The sequence below is a fragment of the Panicum virgatum genome, chromosome 3N, assembly GCF_016808335.1.
Source record: "Panicum virgatum strain AP13 chromosome 3N, P.virgatum_v5, whole genome shotgun sequence".
Classification (NCBI taxonomy): Eukaryota; Viridiplantae; Streptophyta; class Magnoliopsida; order Poales; family Poaceae; genus Panicum; species Panicum virgatum.
The window spans coordinates 9,906,661-9,933,498 of NC_053147.1; the positions used below are offsets into that span (position 1 = coordinate 9,906,661).

The following is a 26,838-nucleotide window of genomic DNA, read 5'->3' on the forward strand; positions in this document are numbered from 1 at the left end:
ACCAACTGCAAACGCAACACCCACCAGTCCACCACGCTACAGCGCTCTCCCGACTCTGGATTAGACGGCTCACTCGATCACGCGGCCGCCGCGGACCCACTCGCACAGGCCCAATAGCGCCCCCGGCCCCGCCCACCAGCACAGCACCGAAAAGAAAGCAAGCCCGACCCACTAGTCTTTCTCTGCATGCAGCCACAGCCCACAGCGCCGGCCGCTGTAGCGCCTGCCGCCCTGCCTGTCCCTCGCCGCCCGCCCACGGCTCCGCCGTCGCCGGCCGCTTCCATTCCATCAGCCAAACGGACGGTGCGCGAGCGTGAGCGAGCGGCTCTGAATGCCTCCGACGGATAGATGGACCGATCGGCCGGGGTCGCGTAGCCTAGCCTCCTGCTGCAGGCTCCGGCCGCCTCCCATAGGCGGAGATGATGCCTGCACATGCGCGTAATTCTTCCGGTTCACGTTAAGAGAGAGGGAACTGTTTCGAGAGGACGCGGACCGGACCTGCGTGTTCGTGGCCGCTGCGTGAGCACGACTCGTCGCGGCGGTCAGGTCGGGGTCAGGGAGCCGGCCGGCAACAGTGTCCTAGTCATGGGTGTGGGTTTCCCTGCGGAAAAGGGTATTTCCGACAACCCTACATCCACAGTAAACAGAGGAATAGTGTACTGCTTGCTAGTGACCGGGTAATAAATTTGACCGGGAGAAAACTGCCTAGTGGAGACGATCCATCCTAGCTCATCTATGGCGACAGCATCTTGGAAATTAGATCTCGCACCCTACTCTACTCTACTGACCAGGCACACCAGGCACACAGGGAGGGAGCTGCGACAACCTGAAGCTGCATGGCCTCACCTCACCAGTCACCAGACCAACCTTGCGGCAGCATCACCTCCGCCGCTTCTTGGAGAGGATCGCGGCCAGCCTCTCCCTCGCGGTGGTGAAGCCAGTCGGCGGCGGCGACTGCCCGGAGCGCCGCATCCTCTTCCTTCGCCCGGTCCTCCTGCCCGCGAGGCGCTGCCGGCGGATCTCCGGGTCGGCCCAGCCCCTGCCCCACTCGGATGAACCAGAGAAGGGTCGTGGGTCGTTCATCGCCAGTATCATAGCCGCGTCCGGGTACGCGTACAGGGGCTCCTCCGATCGTGAGTTGACGAACTTCAACCCGTCTTCAGTAAGCTCCGGGTGCTGGATTGAGACGCGAGGCTGCAAGATTGATATGCTGTTACTTGACGCTATATGAGCCAGTTATCAGTGGAAGTTTCCATATCAGTCATTTGTCACTAAAATCTACCATTGTTCTAGATGGCTAGATGCGTAACGCACAACCAGAAGATGGTTCAACAGTTAACATGTTTTCTGAGAAAAAATGGCATGAAGAAGGCAAAAAGGAGTCAAGTTAATAACACGTAGAGGCTGAGGCTGGGAGCAGCAGGCTAAACATGAAAAGGCAGGGCATCAGATTTTGTAGTGTTGAATGAGATTAAGAACCAAAATAAAGGAGCACAACTAGCTTCTAAATTTTAAATCAGATACACGAGAAAATACTTATTAATTTGCTTACCTTTCCACCTGCTTCCTGCATGTATCCCATGCCTTCTAATATACGAGCAAGACCTTGCCACCAGATCTTGTCAGTTGTAACGTACCTAGGAAGCTATAAATAATCTTTAATCACAACAGCACTTTTGGCAATTGCAGTTAAGAAACTATGGTCACCATATTAAAAAAATGATAAGTGGAATGATAACCCAAGTTTTTTTTGCTGTATATAAAAACTTTATCAATCTATGGTCCATGCTTAATAAGATCAAAAGTCCCCATTTACTGCTAACAGTTCTGTAAATTAAAGTAATGGAAAATCATTAGAACAAACCTTTTCTCGTATATGACTGACAACCATTCTGAAATTAGGTGCTTCCCCAAACCTTCTCCTGCCAGATCTGTAATGGGGTACACTGCTGTACATCATATCTTCAGTTTCATCACCCTGGATAACAACGATATAGATGGAGTTGTAACTATATTGAACGACCAAAAGGATGCTATGTAACTAAAATTTATAATATTGAGAGCAGCTCAATTTACTTGTCATGAAATTTCTGTATTTGCAGACATGAGTGCAAAGGAGATGAGACCACGTAAAAGGAAAAATCTGAAAAATCTTGCACCTTGAAATTGCATCTTGTGTCTATCTATCCACAGTAAGTTAATAGCTAAATAACATTAGAAGGGATACCTCCTCATGTTGCTTTCAACAATGTAGAACTTTGCCTGTGTGACCAGGCAATTTTAGATTATCAGATGTAAGGTTTCTATAGGAATAAAGTCAGATTCCTGAATAGAACAAAAAATGGAACTTGACTCTGAAGATGAATGGAATTACTGGAACTATATCCACATTAACATGCAGAAATTAAACAAGAAAGCTCGTAAAGGTATGACTAAGCAAACATACTGGCTTCGTCAAAAGCCATGTTGACGTTTGCCATCTGCTTATAGTTTTTGACATTACATTACAATATTAGAGTTCAGAACTAGAATAGTAAATGGTCACCAGATTTACACTGGATACTCACACTTCGACCCTGGAGAACATTCATGAACACAATTGCTTCTTCCTTGAAATCATGCATTTGAGGAGGGCCATTAATACAGACATCACACCTGAGGTCAAAAGTGAAAAACAGATATTAAAATGTTTGCAATTGTGAGTACAGCTTCACATGAAATTGCAAGAAGCACATCCTTGATTTGTATAAGAGACATGGAGGAAGTATAAAGTACATGTCACATCTATCAGGACCAAACTCCTCTCCGAAGTACTTCACTAATATTTTTGCTCTACATGTTGAAGTGTTCAAAGAATAGCTGCAATATAAAAATATATAACATTCAGCAAATGTACAAGACATGCCATCAATAGAGTTTGAAAGCTAGAGACATACTGAAAACAATCACGTAGCATTCTATATGCAGCCTTTGTCTGTTCCTCACTTCTTTTATTAGGAAGGAGTGTCGGAGCTCTCAAAAAATTACAGTATAGAGCTGCAAAAGATATTAGGGAAGAAATGTGACACCGTGCAGGAGGGAATAAAGCAAGGCTTGATAATAATTGATAAATATAATGCATGGTAACAAAAGTTTTGGTTTCTAAGGTGTACATTGAATAGAAGAGAAAGGTGCAGCTGGTAATTTTTCAGCACATAAGTCCATTAAAATCTATTGCCATCAACAACTTCCACCATGCAAACAATATAGAACATTGCTTATAAACTTGAAAAGATAAATATTAATGATCAAACAACAGAATCAATCAAATAAGAGAAGATAAAAGTTGGCATGAAAACTTTCAAACTAATTGGTCCATATGCGCATATTTAATGGTAAAATACCAAACAGGGAATAATACAAAGACACTAGTAAAGCTCCACTAAATATCCTAAGCACTTTTAAAATGTATTCTCTTTATTATTTTGACCAGTTTTTAGCAGGGTTATGGTAAAAACTAGAACCAAGGTACTGACATTAAAGTACTTCGCTTAGGAGGCCCAATGTCATCACAAAGTGACGCGTGAAGGCTTCATGTATTAGTTGCAGGTAATCATAATTCATATATGTACAACTCTCAAGTTAGAGTATGATTCCTCATACTCTTCACAAAATCTACAAACAAGTCAGCAACATCACGTCTAAGAAAATTGTAAGAAATTTGAAGAATATTAACTCCCAAGTAACAACTCACTGCAATCTGACAGCTTTCCATCTCTACCAGCACGGCCAGCTTCTTGGTAGTATGCTTCTAAACTCTGCACCAATCAATTAAATACTGGTTAGAACTCAGACAAATGGTCAATAAGAATAAAATAAAAGAAAGGTTAAGCCAATAGGGATGTAACTGAAAATATGAATTCTAAGGGCTGGCTAGAGCTGATTAGAACTCCTATCTTGGAATCACACATGTACAAGTTAAGGTGTGTAGCTCTGTCTGACATCAACACAAACAGGGCAAATCTTGAGATGCATGTAGAGGCCTTTTAGATATGTTTGAAACAAGTTTGTAAAAATAGAACAATTTATCATGCATTTGCGCCAAACATGGGTGTACAATAACCTGAACAATGAAACTGCACATGGAAGTTAGTACCAAAGTAGTAAAGGCTACACTAACCTGTGGGAAACCATAGTGAATAATTCTCCTGACATTTGATTTGTCAATTCCCATGCCAAATGCTATGGTAGCCACCACAACCTACATAGAGAAGGGGGGGGAGGACAGTGTGATTCGACAAAGCATGGCAGATCTAAACTATGAAAACTACTATAAGCATCACTTCGGATGATATATATTGTTTATTCATCCTTTTTAGACCAACTGTCTGCTCATCCTTCTGAAAATAAGTCTCTGTACGTGAATTTTGTATCATCTTAACAAATTGAGATATGAAAAAGTGATTTTGCTTATGGAAGTTAAAAGTGTGTAAATTGGTAAAACACACAGTTCGCAAGCCAGAGACATAGTATAAGAGCTGCAAAACAAGAACTAATGAAAAACTGACTACATACAGTGAAGATTCCATAAGTACTGAAGCATGGACCACAGCATATCAGGATTTCAGGACATTTCTCATTTTAATTCAAGCTATTTTCACAAGGATTGGCACAGCCTAGTAAAGAAAGATGTGAACAAGGCAGTATGTACTATTGTACTAAGAGTGGTATTGTTGAAATATCAAAAGAGCCTGCTCATCTGAAACATATAGGTATTAATTCCATATGCACAGGTGTGGATTTAAAAGGATAAGGCCACTTAGCTATATCCATGCTAACTGCATCTCATCACAAGTAATCTTTATACATTCGGTACTTAAAAATTTGCGTGTTACAAATCTCTGAACAAAGGAGTAAGTAACAAATTTACACATCAATCATCTATTACTTCAGGATCTCTAATTGAAAAATATAAACATCTTTCATGCCCACTGTTGTCAATGCAGAAAATTAGAGAAATCGTAATAATGAAGAGGTGCATCACACACAATAGCATATTCCAGTCATTCTGAGATAAAAACACGAATAACATAAGATAACAGTTACTACCTCCAAGTCATTGCAATGGAACTGCTGATGCACCTGCCTCAAATGAGATTTTGGCATCTGAAAATAAGTGTCAGGTAGCTCCAAACAAAATACATATTCATCAATATAAGAGAATAGATAATCACATCAAGAATACTGCAATTTGCAGACTATTTCTTCTAAAATACATTAGAATTATGTACAAATGGTTCACACTTATGACCAATTGATCCCATTTCTCAAAGAAAAAAGCACTAATTTCCTTATGCATAAAGAAAACAGTGATGATTACCTTTGCATTATATGCTGCAGCTCTGACACCAGATTTGCAAAGGAAGTTAGCTAGTTCGACAGTTTCTTTCCTTGTGGGTACATAAACAATTGTAGGACCTTGATCTAAACGTTCTGACAAGCTGGCTTCATTGGATTGAGCAGGAAAAGCAGAACTTTCAGGTTGTGAGCCTTCAAGGAATTCGCCACATGAAACTACATGGGAAAGTGAAGTGTCAATCCAAGGAACTAACATACTCAAAAGAATGAAAATGTCAGAAATAATGTCCAAAGTACTTTTTCTTAAACCATTGAAACTGCACGCTCAAAAGCAAGTCACCGTAGAAAGTTAATCGTCAATTAGTCCATTACCATCAAAATCATCAACTCCTGGATACAGATCCAACTCATTTTCAGTGTTTTCTTTTACCAAAGGCATGCCAGTTTTTGTTTTTCCAATATTTGTTTTTCCTACATTCTTATCGCCACAGCTTGCAGAATCAATATTTGAATCTTCATCATCTGATGCACTATCATTCAGAGAGTCATATGAACTGCTTTCAGAGTAACGGTCAATGTCATGAAGAATCTGCTGTTCTTTCCCTTTAAACTTCCTTGAAGCATTATATGTCTCTATCAGTTCTTGGAAGTCCTTTCTATATGATGAGGCAGATGTTCTACTGTGCTTTACCTGAAAACAGAAATTGGAAGGGGCAATAAGGATTGTAAAAAAGTAGCGCATCTTAGCAAATCGTGGCATAAGATAAATGTTGATCTACATATGAACTAAAAGGTATCACATTTTACACGAGGACCATGGACCTCTTGACTCTGACAATATATAGAAATCCATGCATCAACCAGTTCAAACCAAAGCTTAGACTGTGAAAAAAAGGTGGTAGTATACTTCAACAATCATAACCATACCACAAATAAAGAATAACCGCAGCCATATTACTTTCTTGCATGAATATTATAAAGTTAAGGAATCTGAAATCTGCAGTTTGGTATTGTAAGTCTGTAGTTTCATACAGCATATCACAGTACAATGTTCTACAATACAATCTACAAATACTGCATTTGAATCCCGTAGGAAGAACCTAAAAAGGAAAACTAGCAGAACACTAGATTAACTCACACTGAACCGGAGATTTGGACGGAAAAAGGAAGTCAACACGATTTTTGTATCTTCTGACATTTTCAAGGACTTGACGATGTCTTCTCGTACAGGAATAGTTGCAGTAGCTGTCAATGCTATCACAGGAATATCATGCTTCAAGAACTTCAATTTGCTGGAACTGAAATTTTCTCGCAGCACAGATAATTTCCTGTAGTTCAAAATGACTTTAAATACTAAGAGGTGTAACATTAGATGAGAAAATAGTAGGCACATGTTGTTTGTTCAGTACAAAACGAAATTATCACATTTTGCCGTATGCAAGCATTAAATAATGATGAAAAGGCAACATTAATTGGTAAACAATAACTTGCACCTTTAATAGAGAATATCGGACACAAACACAAGAGCAGACCTATAGTCAGGTCGAAAGTCGTGGCCCCATTTAGAAACACAATGAACCTCATCAATGGCAAAAAGTGCAATTCCTGTTTTTTCTGCAAGTTTCTTCAAAGGTTCCATTAGTCTGCAAGTAGAGATGCTCCAAGATAAGCATGGCAACATATTAACGAACTTCAGCATACCAAAAGCAAAATGGTTACCTTAATACTGTTTCAGGGCAAACATAAACAATCTTATACATGCCAACCATCGCTTTACCCTCAACACGGCTATCAGGTTGCCCTGATCCAAGGAAACATGCCGATATCCCATGTTTTGCGAGTTTCAGGCACTGATCGTGCATTAGACTTATCAAGGGTGATATCACCACCACAATCTTTGTAGTTAGTAGAGCTGGGATCTGAAAACAAAGGGACTTCCCTGCCAACAGAGTCATTGATGTAAGAAAAGGAGGCCAAGTTGGTAACTGTGTAATGACGAGGAAACAATATTCGAATTACATTACAGAAATAAATGAGTGTTAAAAAATTACCCGATCCTGTAGCTGCTAGAACAAGACAATCCTTGTGCGCGAACCAAGCATCCAAAGCTTCCATTTGGAAGCCTTTTAGGGAGGAAAATCCGAAATGCTTTTGCAACACAGCAGCAATTTTGTCCTTGTGGCTGCAATCCGCTCTCAAGTTCTCAACCAAAGACTGCAATTCAGGTCCAAGTTTGGAACAAACATCAACACCCACTGGTACCCTGTGATCAACGGGAGCCTCTGAACAAGGAAACGAAGAGCTCGCTTCCCGAACAGACACGTTTCTACCGCCAGCACCTGAGGTAGTGTGATCGGTAATGCTGGACTGCCTCAGCCTTCCCCTAGGATTCCTCAATTGCGTCCCCTTCCCAGCCGGCCGCGGCAGGGCTGCAGACGAGGCGGGACGGCTCGGGGCTCCCCCTCCCCGCCTCGGCTGCCCCGCGCCGGCGCCAGGCCCACCCAGCAGGACCTCGAGCGCCTCCGCGCGGCGCGGGCCGACGGCGCCGACCGCCGCGGCGATGTCGTCGAAGTCGAAGCCCATGTCGAGCAGCTCGGCGATGAGGCCGTCGGCGGACACGTCGCCCCCGGCCCCCGCGGCGGCGACGGGCTCCATGTCCGACCGCTGCCGCCAGAAATCAGCGAGGCGGCAGCAAATCCACCCCCGAAATCGCGACAGCGTTCAGCGATCCGAATCGAGATTTTCTGGGGGCGCGGCGCGGAATTACCTTTGGAGATGCGGCCGGACGCCCCGACGCCGCTCCGCGCCTTCCTCCTCCGCTCAGAGCGCGGGGCTGGCTCGCAGGGGAATGCAGAGGGAGAAGCTTCTAGAAGCTTCTAGAGAGGGGGAGGGGAGGGGAATGCGAGGGTTTCAGTTTCGAATCGCGGGAGGAGGCGCGCCGCGCGGGGGAGGAACCTGCGGATAGCGCGGAGTGTTTCTTCACAGGCGCCTGCCGCTAACACGTGGGGCCATCGTGACAGCGCCGCGGGCCCGGTCCAATCGGTTTTCAAGTGGGGCCGGCCCAGTTTGTGGACAAGGTGGGCACTGCATGGCCCAACTGATGTTTATTTTTTTTCGTAGATAACAATAGAAATGGAAAAACCCCTCAAAAAAATAGAAATGCAAATGACCGAGCCGGAACACTGGCAAGCCCCGACCAGTGTAATCGTATGTGAGTCGGACTCGGAAGGCTCCGATGTAAAGTGTGTGTCTATATATATATAATAGGGATGACAATTGCACCTGCAGATGCGGGCACCGTGAATTTTGACTCACGGTCACGGGTGCCTCAAATTTTGACTCACGGGTGCACCCGCACCTGTGGGTTTAGGATTTCACCCGCGGGTGAATCCGCACTCGCACCATATCTATATACCCAGACCAATTCAACACTATTTATCATATAAATACATGGAAACTCTGGCTCATTCTAATTGCTGCGCTATTGAATTATGATTTGTCGCAGTGGAGACTTTCAAACTTATGGATTATTGCTTTGTTGCTAACTGAAATCAGCTATTTGTCTATTCAAATTATGAAGCTGTCTATTTTTATAGTATATCTTGCTAAATCCGCGGGCACCCGAACCCGCCTGAAACCGAGCGAGTGTGGATGCGAGTGCAAAAATCCACCCGCGGATTTGTCGCGGGCGGGTTTCTCTTGGCCCCGCGGGTTTCGCTGCGGGCGGGTTTTCGCCACACCCGCACCCGAATCCGCGGGTGCCATCCCTCTTTAGGAAAGAGATAATTGCTCTGTTTTAACTCTGATCAAGCTTCTAGAAAATAATTAAATAAATGTACGGTCAAGATATATTTACGGGTAGATTTAGTGAAATCGATTTGATTATATAGATGTTGGTGTATCATTTTTTTTAAAAAAATATTGGTCTAAACTAGAAAAATTGATGTACGGCATATGTTTTAGAATCAAGGGAATATTAATTATCGACTAGATAATATATAATGATCAGTGGACCAATTATTGGAAAATTTGCCAACATGCTAGTATATGCTTTTTTAAAAAAAAAAAGGGACCAAACTGCTTTGGCATAACACAATTACACAGCAACAAGACCAAGGAAACTAAAGAAAAACATGGGCGACTTGCAACCGGCAGAAGTGGGGGAAAATCGCCTCATGAAATTCTACTCTGCTCTACCAAAAAACACAAAAAGATTTTATAAGAAAAAAAAGGGGACAGAAAAACCTAGAGAATTATTCACCCCTGCTCCCAGATGCTATTTAGGCCAGTCCTGCCTCTCCTCAGGGCCAAACATTGCCACTTTCTTTTGCCCCCCCCCCCCCCCCCCCCCCCCCTCTTGCCTCTTGGTGCCACCATTCTCTTCTTTCACAGCTTCCACACTTTCCCTCTCTTCGTATTCTCCTGCATCCTGTCACCTTCTTCCATCTTCATCTAGCATCCCCTCCCCTCTCTTTCTCTGGTCCGCCATGGCGGCTCCCGAAGAAGGTCCTGAGCCGCTCAGGTATCAGGTAAGCAGCTCACACTTGACAGTTCAGAGTTCAGACCTACATGCTTGGGCTTTCTTGGAGGCTAATTCTTGGGTTCTGACTGTGCTGGTTGTTTCATTGGCAGACTCTGGCCTTGAAGGTGAGCATCCACTGTGAGGGCTGCAAGAAGAAGGTCAAGAAGGTGCTGCACAGCATCGAAGGTACGTGTTATTCAGTTTCTCAGAGCCTTCAAGCAGTCCTTTTCTCTGAATCAGATTTGAAAGACTTGAAAAACGAAGAGAATCTGAACTAGTCTTTGCTTCGTTTCCTTCTTTGTATTTGGCGTTCTTTGTGCTTATTTTTCTGGGATCAGGATTGCTGGGTCATGTGTGTTCACGAAAGCTAGCTTCCCCTGTTTTTTTCTTGTACTGAACAGAAGGTTTGAGCTCAGAGTGCTTCATGTTCCTGTTAAACCCCAGCTTCATGTTTCTGACCATATCCCATTTTCCGTCGTCCCTGTCGAACCCCCTACGGATTTCTCACCCAAAAACTATGAATCCGTGTTGCAAATTTACTTTAAGATTTTCGCTTGTTACTATAATGTTTAGTGTTGTCTGTCTCAAATATTTGCTGCACTGATGCACGATGCATCACAGGGGTGTACAAGACGGACATCGACATGCAGCAGCATAAGGTGGTGGTCATCGGCAACGTCTCCGCCGACGCGCTCGTCAAGAAGCTCCTCAAGACCGGCAAGCACGCCGAGCCGTGGCCGGAGCCCGCTCCGCCGGCGGCAGCCGCCGACGCTCCCGGCGGATCCCCGGGCAGTGGAGGCAAGAAGAAGAAAAAGAAGAGCAAGGGCAAGAACCCCGCGAACAACAAACCCTCGGACCCGGCGCCGGCGGAGGGCGGGAGAGGCCCCTGCCCTCCGGACAAGGCTGAGGGCGGCCCCGGCCAGTGCGATGAGGCGTCCGACGGCGAGCAGGATAAGCCTGAGGGTGATGGCGGCGGTGGCAACGGCCCCGCTGGCGCCGGAGACGCTCACGACGTTGGAGGTGGTGCAGGCGGCAAAGTGCCCCCTTCAGCCATGACGCCGCAGGGCCCGCAGCCCATCGCGCCCGCCGCGAACGGCAACGGCAATGGTGGCGGCGGCGGCGGCAAAAAGAAAGGCGGCGGTAACGGCAACGGCAATCCCAATCCCAATCCCAATGCCAATGCCAACGCCAACGGAGACGGCGCCGGCGCCGGTGCAATAGTGGAAGTCCACCCGCCGCCGGACGCGCCCACGAAGCTGGCCGCCGGTAACTCCGGTCCTCTCACCACCGTCGTCGACGCCGGGCCGTACCCGCCGCCGCCGGCCCCGGCGATGAGCTACCCGGGGTACTACCCCGCCGGGGTCCACCCGCCGGCGTACGTCATGAGCTACAGCACGGCGCACCCGAGCTCCGCGCTCCGGAGCAGCGCCTACTACCACCCGATGGCCGGCGCTGCGTACACCACGGCAGGCGGCGGTGGCGGGTACTTCTACTCGACGGCGCCGGTGTCAGCGCCGCCCGGGTCGTACTACATGTTCAGCGAGGAGAACGCCAACGCCTGCAGCATCATGTGAGAGAGGATTACATTGATCTATCGGCTAAGCAATTCAATTGATTACTACGTATAAGATGTTGCAAGAAGCCTGGCTGTGCTAGATTATGCTCTTGTTATGGCCAAGATTGAACTGGTTGTAAGTTTGATGCAACCTGCAACGTTTTGCTGTATCTGGAAAAGCATATGAATATTAGATGTGCTAGTAAAGTAGAGTAGCTTGTGAACATGAATTGCACCATCATCTGTTTGGTTGCTCACTGCATCTTTCATAAACTGCACATATAATTGTAGTAGAGAGCTATTCTTTGGTCTTTGGCCAAGTAAACATAGTGTGAAGAAGGTATACTAGGAACAGAGCCAAAGATGAACACAACTTTTTTAGATGCAACAAATTTCCTAAAGGGTTTCTTTGAGTCGAATCGCGGTGGCGCTATCTGTATGAGTTTTTTTCTCTCCTTCTGTTCCCTGATTTGGTTACGCATATGCGTTACAAAGGTCAACGGTCTATAAATACCCCTAGTTAAAACAAACCAATATACAAGTTTGAACTTCAAGTGTTTTTCATTGTCAAGGATAGCAACGTGGCATATACGGTACGCCGGCCAGCAAATTTGTATGCAGCCGGCTTACTCATTGGCAAGTTGGGGAAGAATAGATACTCCAATTTCAAGAAGAGAGGATTCTGTTTGCAAGAATATGTTATGACAAATTCTCTATGAGTCAACGAAGAATGTCAATGTCATGTATTTGTACCTTTACATGGAAGACAGTCTCAAGTCCTTAGATGAAAAGTTCTTTAAATGACACTTGTCTGTAAGAGAAGCAAGAAAAACAAAGATGGTTCATATAATTGAAAACATTCCACTTATCTTTGGACATGTTGATAGTGAGAGAAGAAAGAAAATGCACCCACGGATACTTTCAATGAACATGTTTCGAACTCTCAAAATAAATAGAGAGCTAATTCAATTGCTTCCCCTAGTTAAGCATGAACGTACATTGTTAATAGAACTCAAACTAATAAGAGTGCAACAGACTAATAAACCAGGTCCAACTAGGTTCTCGTTTCAGATTGGAAATATGTCTCTTTACCCCTCAAATGATCTTTGTAGCTCAATAAAAATTGAAAAAAAAATTGTGGCTTGCTACTACATCACACATGGAAGTAGTGGCTTAGAAAGGTACTTTTCAAGCCGCTAATGAGTCTTGGAGCAGATCACCATGTTTAATTATTCAAGGACGCCAATCTTTGAGCTTTTCAAAGATGCATGGAGGGCTTTTGATTTAAAAAGGCGCCTCAGTACATGCTTAGCTTAATCTCTTGATCTATATTGTGCTTAGAACGGTCTCTAGGGACCTTAAAAGAATGGACTGATTGGAGATGGACAGATGGTAGGGGGAAAGGATGCGGAGAAAAAACAGAGACAGAATCAAATGATGGGACACAAAATCAAATTGTAAAGGTCTTTTAGTCAAATCAAAGCCCAAATCTTTGCGGGTTCAAGATTTACGAATCAAATAGTATGACAAAGCCACTATGGGACTTGAGGCTAGCTATTTTAGCTTAGCCCTAATGTATCATCATTACACTGCTGTACTAATTGAAGTGTTTTTGTTGGTTCCCCTTTTTGAAAATTTTAAAAGTAAAATAGATCAACAAATAAGCTTGTTGGATCCTGGTATGACAAATAAAGATGTACTCCCTCCATTCATTTTAGTAGGCGTACTAGGATTTTACAAAGTATTTAGAGGTATACTTTGACCATCAATTTCTCTTACAAAGCTACAATATATTGGCCAATGGCCATGATCTTTTTACAAATCAACCATATTGAGAGATCTTTGAAATAAATATCTATTCATAACACTGAGCATGTATAAATTTGACTAATTATTATTCAAAATTTATGAAGTTTAACTTTTTAAAATATAATACGCCCATTAATTTCAAACATAGGGGGTATATGATTAGAATATAAACCCCTTTTAGGGGACAACAGCTCCTTCTCCGGACAACTTGAACCTAGAACCTGCATCACAAATATGGTTTTATACAGATAATTAATTCTGTCGTTCACAAATCACAAGTTATTTTGCTAATTACCACATTGGTACAACTTAGTATCTATTTTTCCTTTTTAAATAACTTTTAAATATGAGTTGTTACCAGTTTGAGTACAGCAGCGTTTGCAGAGCCCAATGTTAAGAAAGTTGGCAAGATTCTCGGGAGAGAAAGCAACAATGAGAAAGTTTGCCCACATCGGTTTTCCAATGTTCTTCCACCAAGGCAGCTCCAGTAACAAACAACACAGGAATATCGCAGTGATATATGGTACCGGAGGACTCTGTTTTTCTATCAAACAATGGAACACTTTCCCATGCATGAGAGGTACAATGTTCTTGTCTTTTGTTTGTTTCCTCTCTCTTGAACGGATTCTTGGCTTGCTTTGTTCCCTAACCACCTACTAATATTATAGGTTTATTAAGCTCCTCTAGTCTCTTGACTAAACCGAGGCAACAAAGGACAGGGTTGTACGCTAGCAATTAGTAGTAAGCTCAATGCCCTAGAGAAAATGCAAATGAAAAGCCTAGTGCATTTGCAGTTCCAAGGGTTAGTCTACTCTCATGGCCATAGGTTTCCCCATTCAAACTCACCTGATGAGTTTGGGGCAACCATGACATCCATCATCGAATTTTACGTCTCTTTTCCGATTTTTCGCACCTCGAAAGGTTATTGTTGAACACTCTGTTGAAACTTCATCATAGAAGCTTTAGTACTTGGATCAAACACTGTGTTGAAACCCATGACTTGGATCAAAATCCATAGGGATGAGTTCCCATTTCAACTCCAAAATCCAAATAACTCGAAGAACATATAGTAACACCATGCTCGAACATGAGCATATAGTTAAAATAGTCCATTTACTCATGGCCATATACTATCATATGCGTCTAGATCATGGTGCATCCTAAAATCAATCGATCTGAAGCGTCGGAATTTGGAACCAGGAGAGGGGGAATGACACGACACAATGCTTCTCCCTGCCTCCTGAAAATGCATGTATGTGAATGACACGCCCAACTGTGTGCAGCTATGCATAGTGGCATTCTGCTGCAGGAAGGCAAAGCAGCCTCTGACGGGAAACAGCCTGTGTGTCCTTGGATCACTCGCTGATTTGCAACAAGGTACATTTGATGTCACTTATCTCCCCTTTTTTTTCTCCTTTTTCTTTTGTGACCCTTTTTCAGTGAACTGAATCTTAGCCTGAAGCTTGCAGAGAAATGGCTTCTCTGATGGATGGAGCACCTGAAAAATTTGCAGAAAAGAATCTAAAAAATCTTGCAGCACTTTGCTTTTGATGTACATGTCAGTAGCTTTCAATGTTTTTTTTTAAAAAAAATTGCTTTCAATGAGTAGTATATGACCAGGTGCATGCATGGATGTACCTTGCTCTTGTTCCTGGCCACTCCGATATTCTCCTTTTAATTTGCTTCTTTTCATATATATTTCTGGAAATAAATTTGATGTGTGCTTGACCCTGGGCCAGTTTGATGTCAAAGGGAACCTTTCGTTCTTTCACTCTCAAACTTATCGCCACCGGCCGATTCTCAAGAGAGGGCCCGTTCCATGCTTCATCTTTTTATCTGATAAAGTGATAATGCATACAGCATCAAAGGCTCACAGACCAACACATATTCTCATGTCAGGAAATGGAAAAGAAAAAGGGTAAGAGAAAGTGGCATTCTAGGATGAATATGTAAGGGGTGTGCATGTGTGTGTTTACAGAAGTGAGTGTTTGGGGTGCTCCGTAAAGAATTTTGAGTGCGAGAATTGGGCATATTACTCCATAAATGAGCCCAGCCTCAGATGATTCAGCATAGCACATTTCAAAAATACCTCTCATTTGTAGTATTTTGCAGAGAATTCACACAGTGAAGGTCTAAGCCTGGACCATAGGAGGCAGATATTAAAATGATTGAGAACCGGTTGTTAGGCTCAGAGTCAGGGGCAAGGGCGGATCCAGCGGTGGGTCTAAGGAGGCTCGAGCCTCTCCTATCGCTGGAAATCCCATGAAACCCCTCCTAAGCCCCCCCCCCTACAAATTTGAGGAGGAAGAATGAGGGAAGGGGAGGCGAGAGGAGTAAGAAGAAGAGGAGAGGCCCTCCTAGAGCTTAATACTGCCTCCGCCACTCTAAATAATGAAACTACTTTGTCAGTGTGCGTGTGCGTGTTTTGCGAAGAATGAAACTACTACTTTGCATAAAGTTTACATATAGACTGTGAAAAAGGAAGATACATATATGTAAGTTCTTGCAGCACTTTATTTTGAGTTGGACCCCACTAACATGATAATCATTGCTGGACCCTCCCTGATGTTCCTGAGGTACGGAGTTGTTTCTCAAAACGCAAAAGATATGCATCGCGGGTACCGGCTAAATTGATGTTTATGCAGGTTCAAATCTTGCCCTAGATCTTCATGTGATCCCTCTAGCACTATCCAGAAAGTGGAGAAAGGAATCTGGAGAAGATTGGTGCATTAGTCTCCTTACTATCTATATTCCCATCATCTATAGATCCATGACAGTGCCTGCTGGTGCTGCATATGCTTCATCCTCTCTAACCTCATTGGGGTATTTTTGGTAGCATCTCCTCTCCTCAACCCGTCAACAACATCAAAAGAATCAGATCCGAACTCTATCTGTAGTCTCTTACAATACCATGAGCAATTGGATTGGTGCATACCAAATATCCATGGCATCATTGGTTCACTTCATCCATGGACCAGACTGGTATTCCATGAACAGGCACCAGGAGGTCCTGATATGAGCAAACTGAGATCTGCACTATTGCGACAGCATGACTTAGGTCCTTTTTTGGAATCACTAAAACTCTCCTATCAACTATATATCATAAAGGAAGTCAATCACATCTCATGAGTTTTTTTTGACAAATACACTACAAAATTTTTAAGTAGTGCCAACGTGTGCAACGCATTATCTTACTATTACTAATTGGAGACTCCTTTGGAGGCTTCACATGAAGCCAATCCTAGGTGGACACTCTGAAAAAATAAAGAAATCCTATAAATTCTCACAAAAATCAAAAACATCCAGCCATCAATTCAACAACTCTAATTATAGTAACCATCGGATTTGTTATCTTTCCTAATAATTACTCACCTCTGCCATTATAAAAATAGACTAAAGTAACCCCCTAAACATGTATCTAAATTACCCACCTCTGCCATTATAAAAAAAATCTAAAGTAACCCCTTAATCTTTGTGTAAATTACCCACCTACACCATTATAAAAACAATACAAATAACACCCCTAAATTTGCATATATATTATCCAATTATGTTGTTATTATTACAAGTTCAATTACTCATAAATCTGAATCTAAATTATATAACTACAATAATATATTAAAGTGCACCAATATGAAATTTTAAAATCACTATTTCTATTATTATTAATATAGTATTTATATTGTTATTTATATAAAATACTACCCACGATATATGTCATCATATATTCATATATGATGGAAGAGATAAGAACACCAATTCACAAACAAATAGTTCAACTAAATATATATTGAATACATATGGAGATGCACAAAATGAAATCTATTGTAACTAAATAATGAAAATATATATTTTAGAGTATGTGTTGGAATATTTAATAGATGAAATGGGTGTGAGATGGATTATTATAATTATTAATTTTATTTTTATATTAATTCTAATTATTAATTTTATTTTTATATTAAACCGACCGAACAAATTGATCTATATGTGTATCCAGTTATTTTTTTCCATAACAAATTGTTCTGCCTTGTATGATAATTTAACTGACATTAGCCTCCCTTTTATGACTGGGCATATTACCCGAAACCCGAAGTCCGTACCCGAAAAACCCGAACCCGTACCCGAAAAGTCCGAACCCGAAAAACCCGACTACTAATTCGGGTAGCAACCTCCGGTACCCGAAATTATTACGGGTAATTCGGGTACTGAACTCCGGTACCCGAAATACCCGAAAACCCGAACAAGTTGAAAGCTAAGGAGTAAATTTGGCCCACCACAGTTCACAGCCCAACATCTACCTGGCTACCCTCTACCCTAACCTTATCCTCTTTACTGACTCCCTCTCCCGAGTCCCCGTCCCCAACTCCCCATCCCTCCCCCAGGCGGCGGCGCCTTCCAGATCTCCGCCTCCGCGTGGCCGCGCCCCCCGCACAAATCGCTAGTGGGTGGAGGCGGAGCATGCCGAGCAGCACCTTCTTCACGTACCGCACGCAGCCGCGCACCATCTCGGGGATCCTTGTTTAGATCCTCGTGCTCCCAGCCAGCCGCTTCATGGCCGCCGTCTGCCCGACCGCGAGGTTAGGATCCTCGGGGGCCAGCTCGGCAGCTTCAACCTCAACCAAGCTCGGCAGCTTCAACCTCAACCCAGGCCCAGCAGCGACGACGGGCAGCCACGGCAGCACAGCGGCGGGCGGCACCACACCACGACGCACGTGGCTGAGGCTCTGCAGGCTGCTTGCTAGTTGCTACGCCTGGCTGTTTGCAACTTTGTTGTGCTTGCTTGCTGCATCGGCTGCATCCGTTTCACATGGTGTTGGATCTGCTACTTCTTGCTTTGCATCTGTGTTGTCGCTGCCCTCACCGCTGTATCTCGGGTTGTTCGGGTAAACCCGAACCCGAACCCGAAATATCGGGTTTCGTTTATTTTGAAAAAAATTCGGGCTCGAGTTTTCGAAACCCGAAATTTAAAAAACCAGAAAAACCCGACCCGAAATTTTCGGATAGCCCGAACGCCCAGCCATACTCCCTTTGCCTTCAACCTATTGTCGCCAGATCACCTCCTCGCAAGGCGAGCGAGCCCATTACCAACTCCTGGGCTATGCAGGCCCAAATCATAAGAGCCCAAGCAAGTCATAGGCCCAGTGGGTCAGGCTCACCAAACCCACTCAACCAAGATTTCTCTCATCCCGAGTCGCCGTCGCCGCCACCCACTCGCCCAGACGAGACGAAAGCCACCGCGATGGCGCAGATCATCGACGGCAAGGCCATCGCCGCTGACATCCGCGGCGAGGTCGCGGCCGAGGTCGCCGCGCTTTCCTCCGCCCACAACGTCGTAAGCCTCCCCTCCCCTCCCCGGTCGCCGCGGGCGCGTTCTTTCTTGGATCGGGGGCTAGGGTCGGGATCGAGTAGCTAGTGACGCTGTGCTGACTTCCGCTCGCTCGCAGGTGCCCGGGCTGGCGGTGGTGATCGTGGGGAGCAGGAAGGACTCGCAGACGTACGTGAGCATGAAGCGCAAGGCCTGCGCCGAGGTCGGCATCCGCTCCGTCCACGTCGACCTCCCCGAGGACATCTCCGAGCTCGCGCTCGTCGCCGAGGTCCACCGCCTCAACGCCGACCCCGCCGTGCACGGTACCGCATTTACTTCTCCTCTTTCCGGTACACTGTCTGGGTTGCAGCAGAACGCATGCTTCTGTTCTCTGGCTCTTAGGCTTAGTCTGTTGGGCATGCTCCTATGATCCATTGGGCATTTGTGCTGCGAATGTTGTCATTGCTGCTTGACTACCATTCGTCAGAATCAGATGCTTGGATGCTTACTTGTGCTATCTGATGACACTTTGCCTGCGGATACCATTCATTCACAGACGATATACGCAGGCCTCCATGTTTGCAGTTCAGTGAATTTGGTCTGATCCTGTCTCTATCGAGTCTATCATTTCTGATCTCATACATGGAATTGGAATCCTTGAGGGCACTACGGCATGGAGGTGGATTTGAAAAGAGTAATGATTAATACTGGTCTGTGCTTTCTATAATGTGGGATGTGGATTGTCTCTTAACCAAGGGCATGCAGATCCCAATTCCCTCCCTGTTTCGTGGGAGTGTTTGGAGTAGTCAATCACTATTCACTAGATTAGGCATCAGAACTTAGGTTTTTCAAGTTGCATAGATTTGTAAAAAGAAACAAATGGTCAAAAGAAAACCCCAGATGTTTTGTTTTGGTGTGATTTTGCCTACCTCATGTGACAGTATTCCCTGTCTTACTGATTTTGTAAGTTGTTTCGTCATTCTGTTAGAACCTAGGATTTTATTTTTGTTAGCAGCTCAATTTTCACTCTCATTGAGCTGAGAGGATGACACTCAAGTTGGGGAAGTTTTCTGGGTTTTTCTTCATTCACACTCACAATGCCATGCCTTCCAAAGGGAGGGGTGGCCACATATATATACAGCACGCTGCTGGGCAGCAAACGAAGCCAATAATGCTAGTCTAACACTAGTCTAACTGCTGTCCTAGAGAGGACACTAACTGCTGTCCTGCAGTCCAAGATGCTGCAGGGGTACAAGAGATGCCTGCAGTCCAAAATGCTAAGGACTACAAGATGTTGCAGGGGTACAAGGGACCACAAAGACCAACAGCAAAGACTTATCCATCATTCTCCCCCTAAGTATTGTGCGTCGTCTTGTGGGAAGATTGGACCATCCCAGTCCTGGAGCAAAGCTCAAGGAACTTGATCCTCCCAAGGGGCTTGGTGAGCAGATCCGCAAGCTGATCTTTGGTGTTGATGTAGCTCGTCTTGATGCTTCCTTCCTCCAAGCAGCCTCGGATGAAGTGATACCTCACCCGGATGTGCTTGCTCCGTTCGTGGAAAACGGGGTTCTTCGCTAAGGCCAGAGCGGACTTGCTGTCCACCCTGAGCTCCACTGCTACAGTGTCTCTGCCGAGTAGATCACCAAGCAGTCGAGCGAGCCAGAGCGCCTGAGTCGACACGGTGGAGGCCGCTATGTACTCGGCCTCGCAGCTGGACAAGGCCACCACCTGCTGCTTGACCGACTGCCAGCTAACAAGGCACTTGCCGAGGAAGAAGAGGATCCCGCTCGTGCTCTTGCTGGTGTCGATGTCGCCGGCGTGGTCGCTGTCGCTGTACCCGACGAAGTGTGCCGCTCCAGGGCACCTCGGGTAGTGGAGACCGTGGTCGAGAGTCCCCGCAACATAGCAGATGATCCTCTTCACGGCCTGCTGGTGCTCCGTCGTCGATCGCTGCATGAACCGACTAACGTAGCCGACGGAGAACGCCAAGTCCGGCCGTGTGTGGGCGAGGTAGCGGAGGCTCCCCACAAGGCGCCGGTACTGAGTAGCGTCCACCTCCTCTGTCGTGCTGTCACGGCTCAGCTTCAGCCTCTCCTCCATCGGAGTGAGAGCTGGGTTGCAGTCAGTAAGCCCAGCAAGCTCGACGATGCGCTTGGCGTAGGCGGTTTGTCGAAGTGTGATCCCGGAGTCGTCCTGGTGCACCTCGATCCCCAGGTAGAAGGAGAGAAGCCCCAGGTCGCTCATCTGGAAGGTGGCCTTCATCTCTTCCTTGAACGCCACCACCTCCGCATCCTTGGTGCCGGTGATCACCAAGTCGTCGACGTAGACACCCACCAGCAGGGCATTTCCGCCATTGCCCCGCCGGTAGATGGCCGCCTCGTGTGGGCTTTGCTCGAAGCCCATCCCCTTGAGCGTGGAGTCCAGCTTGGCGTTCCACGCCCTCGGAGCCTGCCGCAAGCCATAGAGGGCCTTGCGCAGGCGTAGCACCATGCCCTCCTTGCCGGGGATCGCAAACCCCGGCGGCTGGTGCACGTAGACCTCCTCCCTCAAGTCGCCGTTGAGAAACGCCGACTTGACGTCCATGTGATGGACGCGCCAGCCCTCCTGGGCAGCCAGCGCAAGAAGTCGCACGGACTCCATCCGTGCCACGGGAGCGAAGGCATCGTCGAAGTCGACCCCCTCCTGCTGCACGAAGCCTCGTGCCACCAGGCGAGCCTTGTGCTTGACGACGGTGCCGGCTTCATCCCTCTTCAGCTTGAACACCCACTTAAGGGTGATCGCGCGGTGACCACGAGGGAGGTCAGCAAGCTTCCAAGTGCGGTTCTTCTCAACCGCGTCCATCTCCGACTGCATCGCGGCACGCCATGCCGCGTGTCCCTCGGCCTCTGCGAAAGACCGAGGCTCGCCGTCGTCGCACGCGAGGTGCAACTGCGCCTCCAGGTCGTGAGGCACCAGTCCCGGCACCGGCTGATCACCGAGAAGGTCCTCCATCGTATGGTACCGCAACGGCTCGCCGTCGTGATACGTGTCGACGCGCTCCTCGTCGTGAGAGAGCGGAGTAGCGAACTCCACCGGACTGTGCTCTGCACGAGCAGGTGTCGAAGTAGACGTGCTCGGAGGAGTGGCTATCGGTACTGGAGTGCGTGGCGTCGCCGGCTGTGGTGGTGCAGCCGAGGAACTCGGCGCAGCCGGAGTCGTAGCTGAAGGGCGTGGTGCCGCCGGTGTGGCGGGCGCCGGAGTCGGTGGAGGCTCGGGGACCGGGGTAGGTACGCTCGACGAAGAAGAGCTGCCTACTCCCCCAGCCCCCCTCGAAGTGGACGTACTCGACGGTGAAGTCGTCGTACGTCGGAGCCGAGCCGTCGTCCACCGTCTTGTCCAACGCCCATCCTCGCCCTTCGTCGAACACAACGTTGCGCGCCGTGCGAACACGCTGTGTCTCCGGGTCGAGAATGTGGTAGGCCTTCGAACCCTCCGCGTAGCCGATGAACACTCCCGGAGTGCTCCTGTCGTCGAGCTTGCCGATGTGGCCAAGCTCCTTGGCGAACGCGAGGCAGCCGAAGACCCGCAGGTGGGAGACCGCCGGCTTACGCCCATGCCAAGCCTCATACGGCGTCATGCCGTCGAGTGCCTTGGTGGGCGAGCGGTTGAGGATGTAGACGGCCGTCACCACCGCCTCTCCCCAGTAAACAGCCGGCATCCCCCTCTGCTTATGGAGGGCCCGGGCCATCCCCACAACCGTCTGGTTGCGCCGCTCGACGACGCCGTTCTGCTGCGGGCTGTACGGCACGGAGTAGTGGCGCTGGATGCCCTCATCCGCGCAGTACGCCGTGAACTCGGCCGCCGTGAACTCATTGCCGTTGTCGGTGCGCAGCACGCGCAACTTGCGGCCGCTCTCCGCCTCCGCAGCAGCCTGAGCACGCCTGATGGCGTCCGCAGCCTCTCCCTTGCTGCCGAGGATCATCACCCACATGAAGCGGAAGAGGTTGTCGACGAGCAGCAGGAAGTAGCGCCGTCCTCCTGGTGTGACCGGTGTCACCGGGCCACACAAGTCCCCGTGTATGAGCTCGAGCCGCTCCTTGGCTCGAAAGCTCGCCTGCTGGGGGAAGGAGTGTCGCTTCTGCTTCGTCAGCACGCAGACGTCGCAGAGCTGCTCCACGTGGTCGAGGCATGGGAGGCCTCGCACCATCTCCTTGGCGCCGAGCCGCTTCAGGGCCTCAAAGTGGAGGTGCCCAAAGCGCTCGTGCCATTGCCATGCCTCGTCGTCCCTGCGAGCTGCAAGACAAAGAGGCTGGGCCACCCCGACGTGGAGGATGTAGAGGCGGTTCTTCCCTCGAACCACCCTGGCGAGAAGCTGGCGACGGTAGTCCCAGATGCGGAGGACCCAGCTGTCGATCACCACGCGGGAGCCGCTCTCATCGAGCTGCCCAAGGCTGATGATGGAGTTCCGCAGCGCCGGGATGTAGTAGACTCCGGTGAGCATCCGGTGCTCTCCGGACTTGGCGGTGAAGATCACGGAGCCCACGCCCTTGATCTCCACGGCGGAGGAGTCCCCGAACCTGACGGAGCCACCTACGTCGACGTCTAGGTCGGAGAAGAACTCCCGCCGCCCGGTCATGTGGTGCGTGGCGCCGGAGTCGAGGCACCAGCCATCGACCCTGTCGTCGTCGGAGCCGTTGCCGAGGAGGACTCGGGCACGCGGCTCGTCGAGGTGGAGTAGAGCGGTGGCAGGCGGTGCCGCCGGATGCGGCTCCATGTCCCCGTGGAGTAGGAACAGAGCCGGCTCGACATCCGGCTGGGCCTCCGCGACGTGGGCTTGGCCCCCCACGCCTCCGCCGCGGGCAGTCCCTGGCCCAGTGGTCGGGCCTGCCACAGTTGTGGCAGGCGTCGTCTCGTGCCGCCTTGGGCCTATCGGCGTCGCCGCCCTGAGCATCTCCGCGGGCGCCACCCTCGGCGCGCCCTCGTGCCCCGGCTTGGGCACCTCCGCGCCCCTTTCGCGGCTTGTCGCGCTTGCGGCCACCAGTCGAGGAAGAGGGCTCCCTCCTCCTCCTGTCACCGCGCCGAGCCTCCCACTGCTCCTAAGTAAGGTGGAGCTTCCCACCGATGGAGATGCCTCCCGAGGGAGACTGTGGCTCGTCGCTGTCGACGACCTTGAGGCGACCTATCGCCTCCTCGATCGTCATGGTGGAGAGGTCCAGCAGAGAATCGATCGAGCGAGCGGTCTGCCTGTACCTCTCGGGGACGCAGCGGAAGAGCTTCTCGACGGCTCTCTCCTCGTCGTAGGTGTCGTCGCCGAATTGCACCACCTTCTGCAGCAGAGTGTTGAGACGGAGGGCGAAGTCATCAACATCCTCACCTGGCTTGAAGGCCAGGTTCTCCCACTCCTTGCGAAGTGCCTGGAGAGTGGTCTTGCGGGCGCGGTCGCTGCCGATACGTGCCGCAGCGATGGAGTCCCAGGCCTCCTTGGCAGTTCGCTTCTTGGAAAGCGTGAACTGCATCTCGGGCGGGGCTGCTGCGATGAGAGCATCCAGCGCCCGTCGATCCTCATCGTAGTCGACGTCGCCGTACCGGACTGCCTCCCACATATGCCGCACCTAGAGCTTCACCTCCATGACTGCGGCCCACTCGACGTAGTTGGTCTTGGTGAGGGTGGGCCACCCACCGCCGGGACCGACGTCCCTGACCACCGCCTGGAGGCCGTGGTAGCCGGGAGCGCCGCCGCGCGCACCCCAGCCAGGAGCGCTGCCACCGCCCTGCGCGCCGCCGCCAGGGGCGTGGCCTCCGCCGCCGGGTGCGCGGCCCCCTGGTCCGTCGCCGGGCACGCCGCCCTCCAGGCCGCCGCTGCCGGGGTGGGCTGCTGCCCACCGCGCGGTCCGCTCCCGCGCTTTCTCCTCTCCAACTCCTCAAGGTCCCCGTCGGCGGTGGTGTCGCCGGCGATGGAGCCGCTGAGGCTGCCGCGCAAGGTCTCAACCTCGACCTCCGCTGCACGCGCTGTATCCTCCGCCGCCTCTGCTTCCACCTCCACCCTGGCCGCCGCCAGCTCCGCTGCAGCCAGCCTGGCTGCCCTCGCCGCTGCTGCAGCGGCTTGTGCCGTCGCTCGCCTGCGCTCCTCTGCCGCGGCGAGCTCGACCGAGCGCTGAGACGGTGCGTCGGACATGGCGCGGCTCCAAGGGGCTGCTACGTGGAGAAGACGCAGCCTCAGACGCTCGTCTGCTCGGGTGAGGAAGGTGGAAGAGGGGCTGCTGCAGGTGCTGCTGCGCTAACTGCTGCTGCTGCGCTAGCTGCTACTGGTGCTGCAGCAGCTGCTACTGCTGCTTGGGAGGGAGAAGAACCGGAGATATCCAGTCTACAGGAAAGTACGGCTCTGATACCAGATGTTAGCAGCTCAATTTTCACTCTCATTGAGCTGAGAGGATGACACTCAAGTTGGGGAAGTTTTCTGGGTTTTTCTTCATTCACACTCACAATGTCATGCCTTCCAACGGGAGGGGTGGCCACATATATATACAGTAGGCTGCTGGGCAGCAAACGAAGCCAATAATGCTAGTCTAACACTAGTCTAACTGCTGTCCTAGAGAGGACACTAACTGCTGTCCTGCAGTCCAAGATGCTGCAGGGGTACAAGAGATGCCTCAGTCCAAGATGCTAAGGACTACAAGATGCTGCAGGGGTACAAGGGACCACAAAGACCAACAGCAAAGACTTATCCATCACTTTTTGGCCAAGTTCAAGTATTAATTGGTAAGGCCATAGAGTGATGAAGCATTGCATTGCTTGGTTGTAAATGAGAAGCTATAACTAAAAGAATCTGGGCATGACGATCTAAGTTGAATATCTTCCCAAAAATCTGAACTTTGGAGTTCTGCATCTGGTCAATCAACTTGTCTTTTCATGACTATGGAGATAGGTGTTATCCAGCATGGGGATAGTCAACTAGGGGACTACGGCTTTAAAAAGAATTTGTGTCTAGCTCTGCTTGGGTTCATGGAAAGCCAACAAGTTTAGTTTGCTACTGCTAGTACGAGACAGGTCCATCTCACGATGATTCATGTCCTGTTCTACCTGTATCAAAATTCTGACTGTGACTAGTTCGGTTTCATAGAATCAAATGCTCGTTTCAAATTATAAAGGAATGCTATCCACTTTATAACTATAGGCTTTGCTTCCAGGCATCCTTGTGCAGCTTCCATTGCCGAAGCATATCAACGAAGAGAAGATATTGAGTGAGATCAGCATCGAGAAAGATGTCGATGGTTTCCATCCTCTCAATATTGGCAAACTTGCAATGAAAGGCAGGGAGCCACTTTTTGTACCATGTACACCAAAGGTATTGAAACAATTTGCATAGCATTTTACATCAATACAACATAACACAGAATAATTTAGATGTTTTTCAATTTTCACTTGCTATTCTTAGCCTTGGTTTTGGTTTTTGTTTTAAGGGATGCATGGAGCTCTTGTCACGGAGCGGAGTTACCGTTAAAGGGAAGCGAGCTGTTGTGGTTGGCCGCAGCAACATAGTCGGGCTACCAGTATCCCTGCTCCTTCTGAAGGCAGATGCGACGGTATCAATTGTGCACTCACGGACCCCTGATCCGGAAAGCATTGTCCGTGAAGCTGACATTGTCATTGCAGCAGCTGGGCAGGCTATGATGGTGCGTAGCTCCATCGCGACAAATTCTCAGTTCTTGCAGCATGATGCAGTATCCTGGAATTCATCGCCCATAGTTCACCGAGTCACTGTTGCTTTCTTGGTTTCCAGATCAAAGGGGACTGGATCAAGCCAGGCGCTGCGGTTATTGATGTTGGGACGAACTCGGTTGACGACCCTACCAGGAAGTCTGGGTACCGGCTTGTCGGTGATGTTGATTTTGCAGAGGTGAGCAAGGTCGCTGGTTACCTGACGCCAGTCCCAGGAGGTGTTGGCCCAATGACGGTGGCTATGCTTCTGAAGAACACAGTGGATGGCGCAAAGCGAGGAATTGTCGAGTAGGAGGGATTTCATCTCATTTTCATGTGCTGTACGATCTGTGTATTGCAAGGATGGGAACTGGCTCAAAAAGTGTGTTGATGTAACGGCTTGTTCCCATTTTGGTTGTTTCAACTTGCCATGAATAAGAACAGTAGTTATCCTGTTTAATAAATGCGGTAAAAATGATTACTGGCTTTGCTGCTGTTACTTAAATACAGAAAAAAGCTTGTTGGTTACTGGCTTTGCTGCTGTTACTTAAATACAGAAAAAACTTGTTGGTTACTGGCTTTGCTGCTTTTACTTAAGTACCAAAAAAACTTGTTGATTACTGGCTTTGC

General features: G+C 48.2%; 3 protein-coding genes across 6 annotated transcripts; 2 read left to right on the top strand and 1 right to left on the bottom strand.

Annotated features, from left to right (window-relative positions):
• Positions 1 to 552: 552 nt before the first annotated feature.
• LOC120667217 (ATP-dependent DNA helicase Q-like SIM) lies at positions 553 to 8,300 on the bottom strand. 4 transcript variants are annotated; one of them, XR_005672099.1, is made up of 17 exons: positions 8,105 to 8,300; positions 7,389 to 8,001; positions 7,057 to 7,276; positions 6,870 to 6,980; positions 6,476 to 6,665; positions 5,710 to 6,028; positions 5,360 to 5,553; positions 5,089 to 5,145; positions 4,160 to 4,240; positions 3,716 to 3,797; positions 2,937 to 3,036; positions 2,776 to 2,859; positions 2,568 to 2,655; positions 2,077 to 2,183; positions 1,865 to 1,978; positions 1,553 to 1,645; positions 927 to 1,194 (listed from the first exon to the last, which is right to left on the bottom strand). XR_005672099.1 is itself a non-coding variant. In XM_039947290.1 (16 exons), the coding sequence occupies exons 2-16, from the start codon at positions 7,990 to 7,992 to the stop codon at positions 880 to 882; spliced, it is 2,634 nt and encodes an 877-aa protein (XP_039803224.1). In that variant the 5' UTR covers positions 7,993 to 8,001; positions 8,105 to 8,298; the 3' UTR covers positions 553 to 879. The 4 variants fall into 4 exon arrangements, 3 of the variants coding, with proteins under 3 accessions (XP_039803224.1, XP_039803223.1, XP_039803225.1); XM_039947290.1 differs by lacking the exon at positions 2,077 to 2,183 and having other exon boundaries at positions 553 to 1,194; positions 3,734 to 3,797; positions 8,105 to 8,298; XM_039947289.1 differs by lacking the exon at positions 2,077 to 2,183 and having other exon boundaries at positions 553 to 1,194; positions 8,105 to 8,298.
• A 1,390-nt stretch (positions 8,301 to 9,690) lies between these two features.
• LOC120667218 (heavy metal-associated isoprenylated plant protein 35-like) lies at positions 9,691 to 11,671 on the top strand. The gene is made up of 3 exons (XM_039947293.1): positions 9,691 to 9,866; positions 9,970 to 10,045; positions 10,481 to 11,671. The coding sequence occupies exons 1-3, from the start codon at positions 9,825 to 9,827 to the stop codon at positions 11,431 to 11,433; spliced, it is 1,071 nt and encodes a 356-aa protein (XP_039803227.1). The 5' UTR covers positions 9,691 to 9,824; the 3' UTR covers positions 11,434 to 11,671.
• A 6,724-nt stretch (positions 11,672 to 18,395) lies between these two features.
• Positions 18,396 to 26,736, top strand: LOC120667220 (bifunctional protein FolD 2-like). Its single transcript, XM_039947295.1, has 5 exons — positions 18,396 to 18,558; positions 18,671 to 18,854; positions 25,698 to 25,855; positions 25,971 to 26,183; positions 26,291 to 26,736. Exons 1-5 carry the CDS (start codon positions 18,466 to 18,468, stop codon positions 26,519 to 26,521), a joined length of 879 nt encoding a protein of 292 aa, XP_039803229.1. The 5' UTR covers positions 18,396 to 18,465; the 3' UTR covers positions 26,522 to 26,736.
• Positions 26,737 to 26,838: the final 102 nt, after the last annotated feature.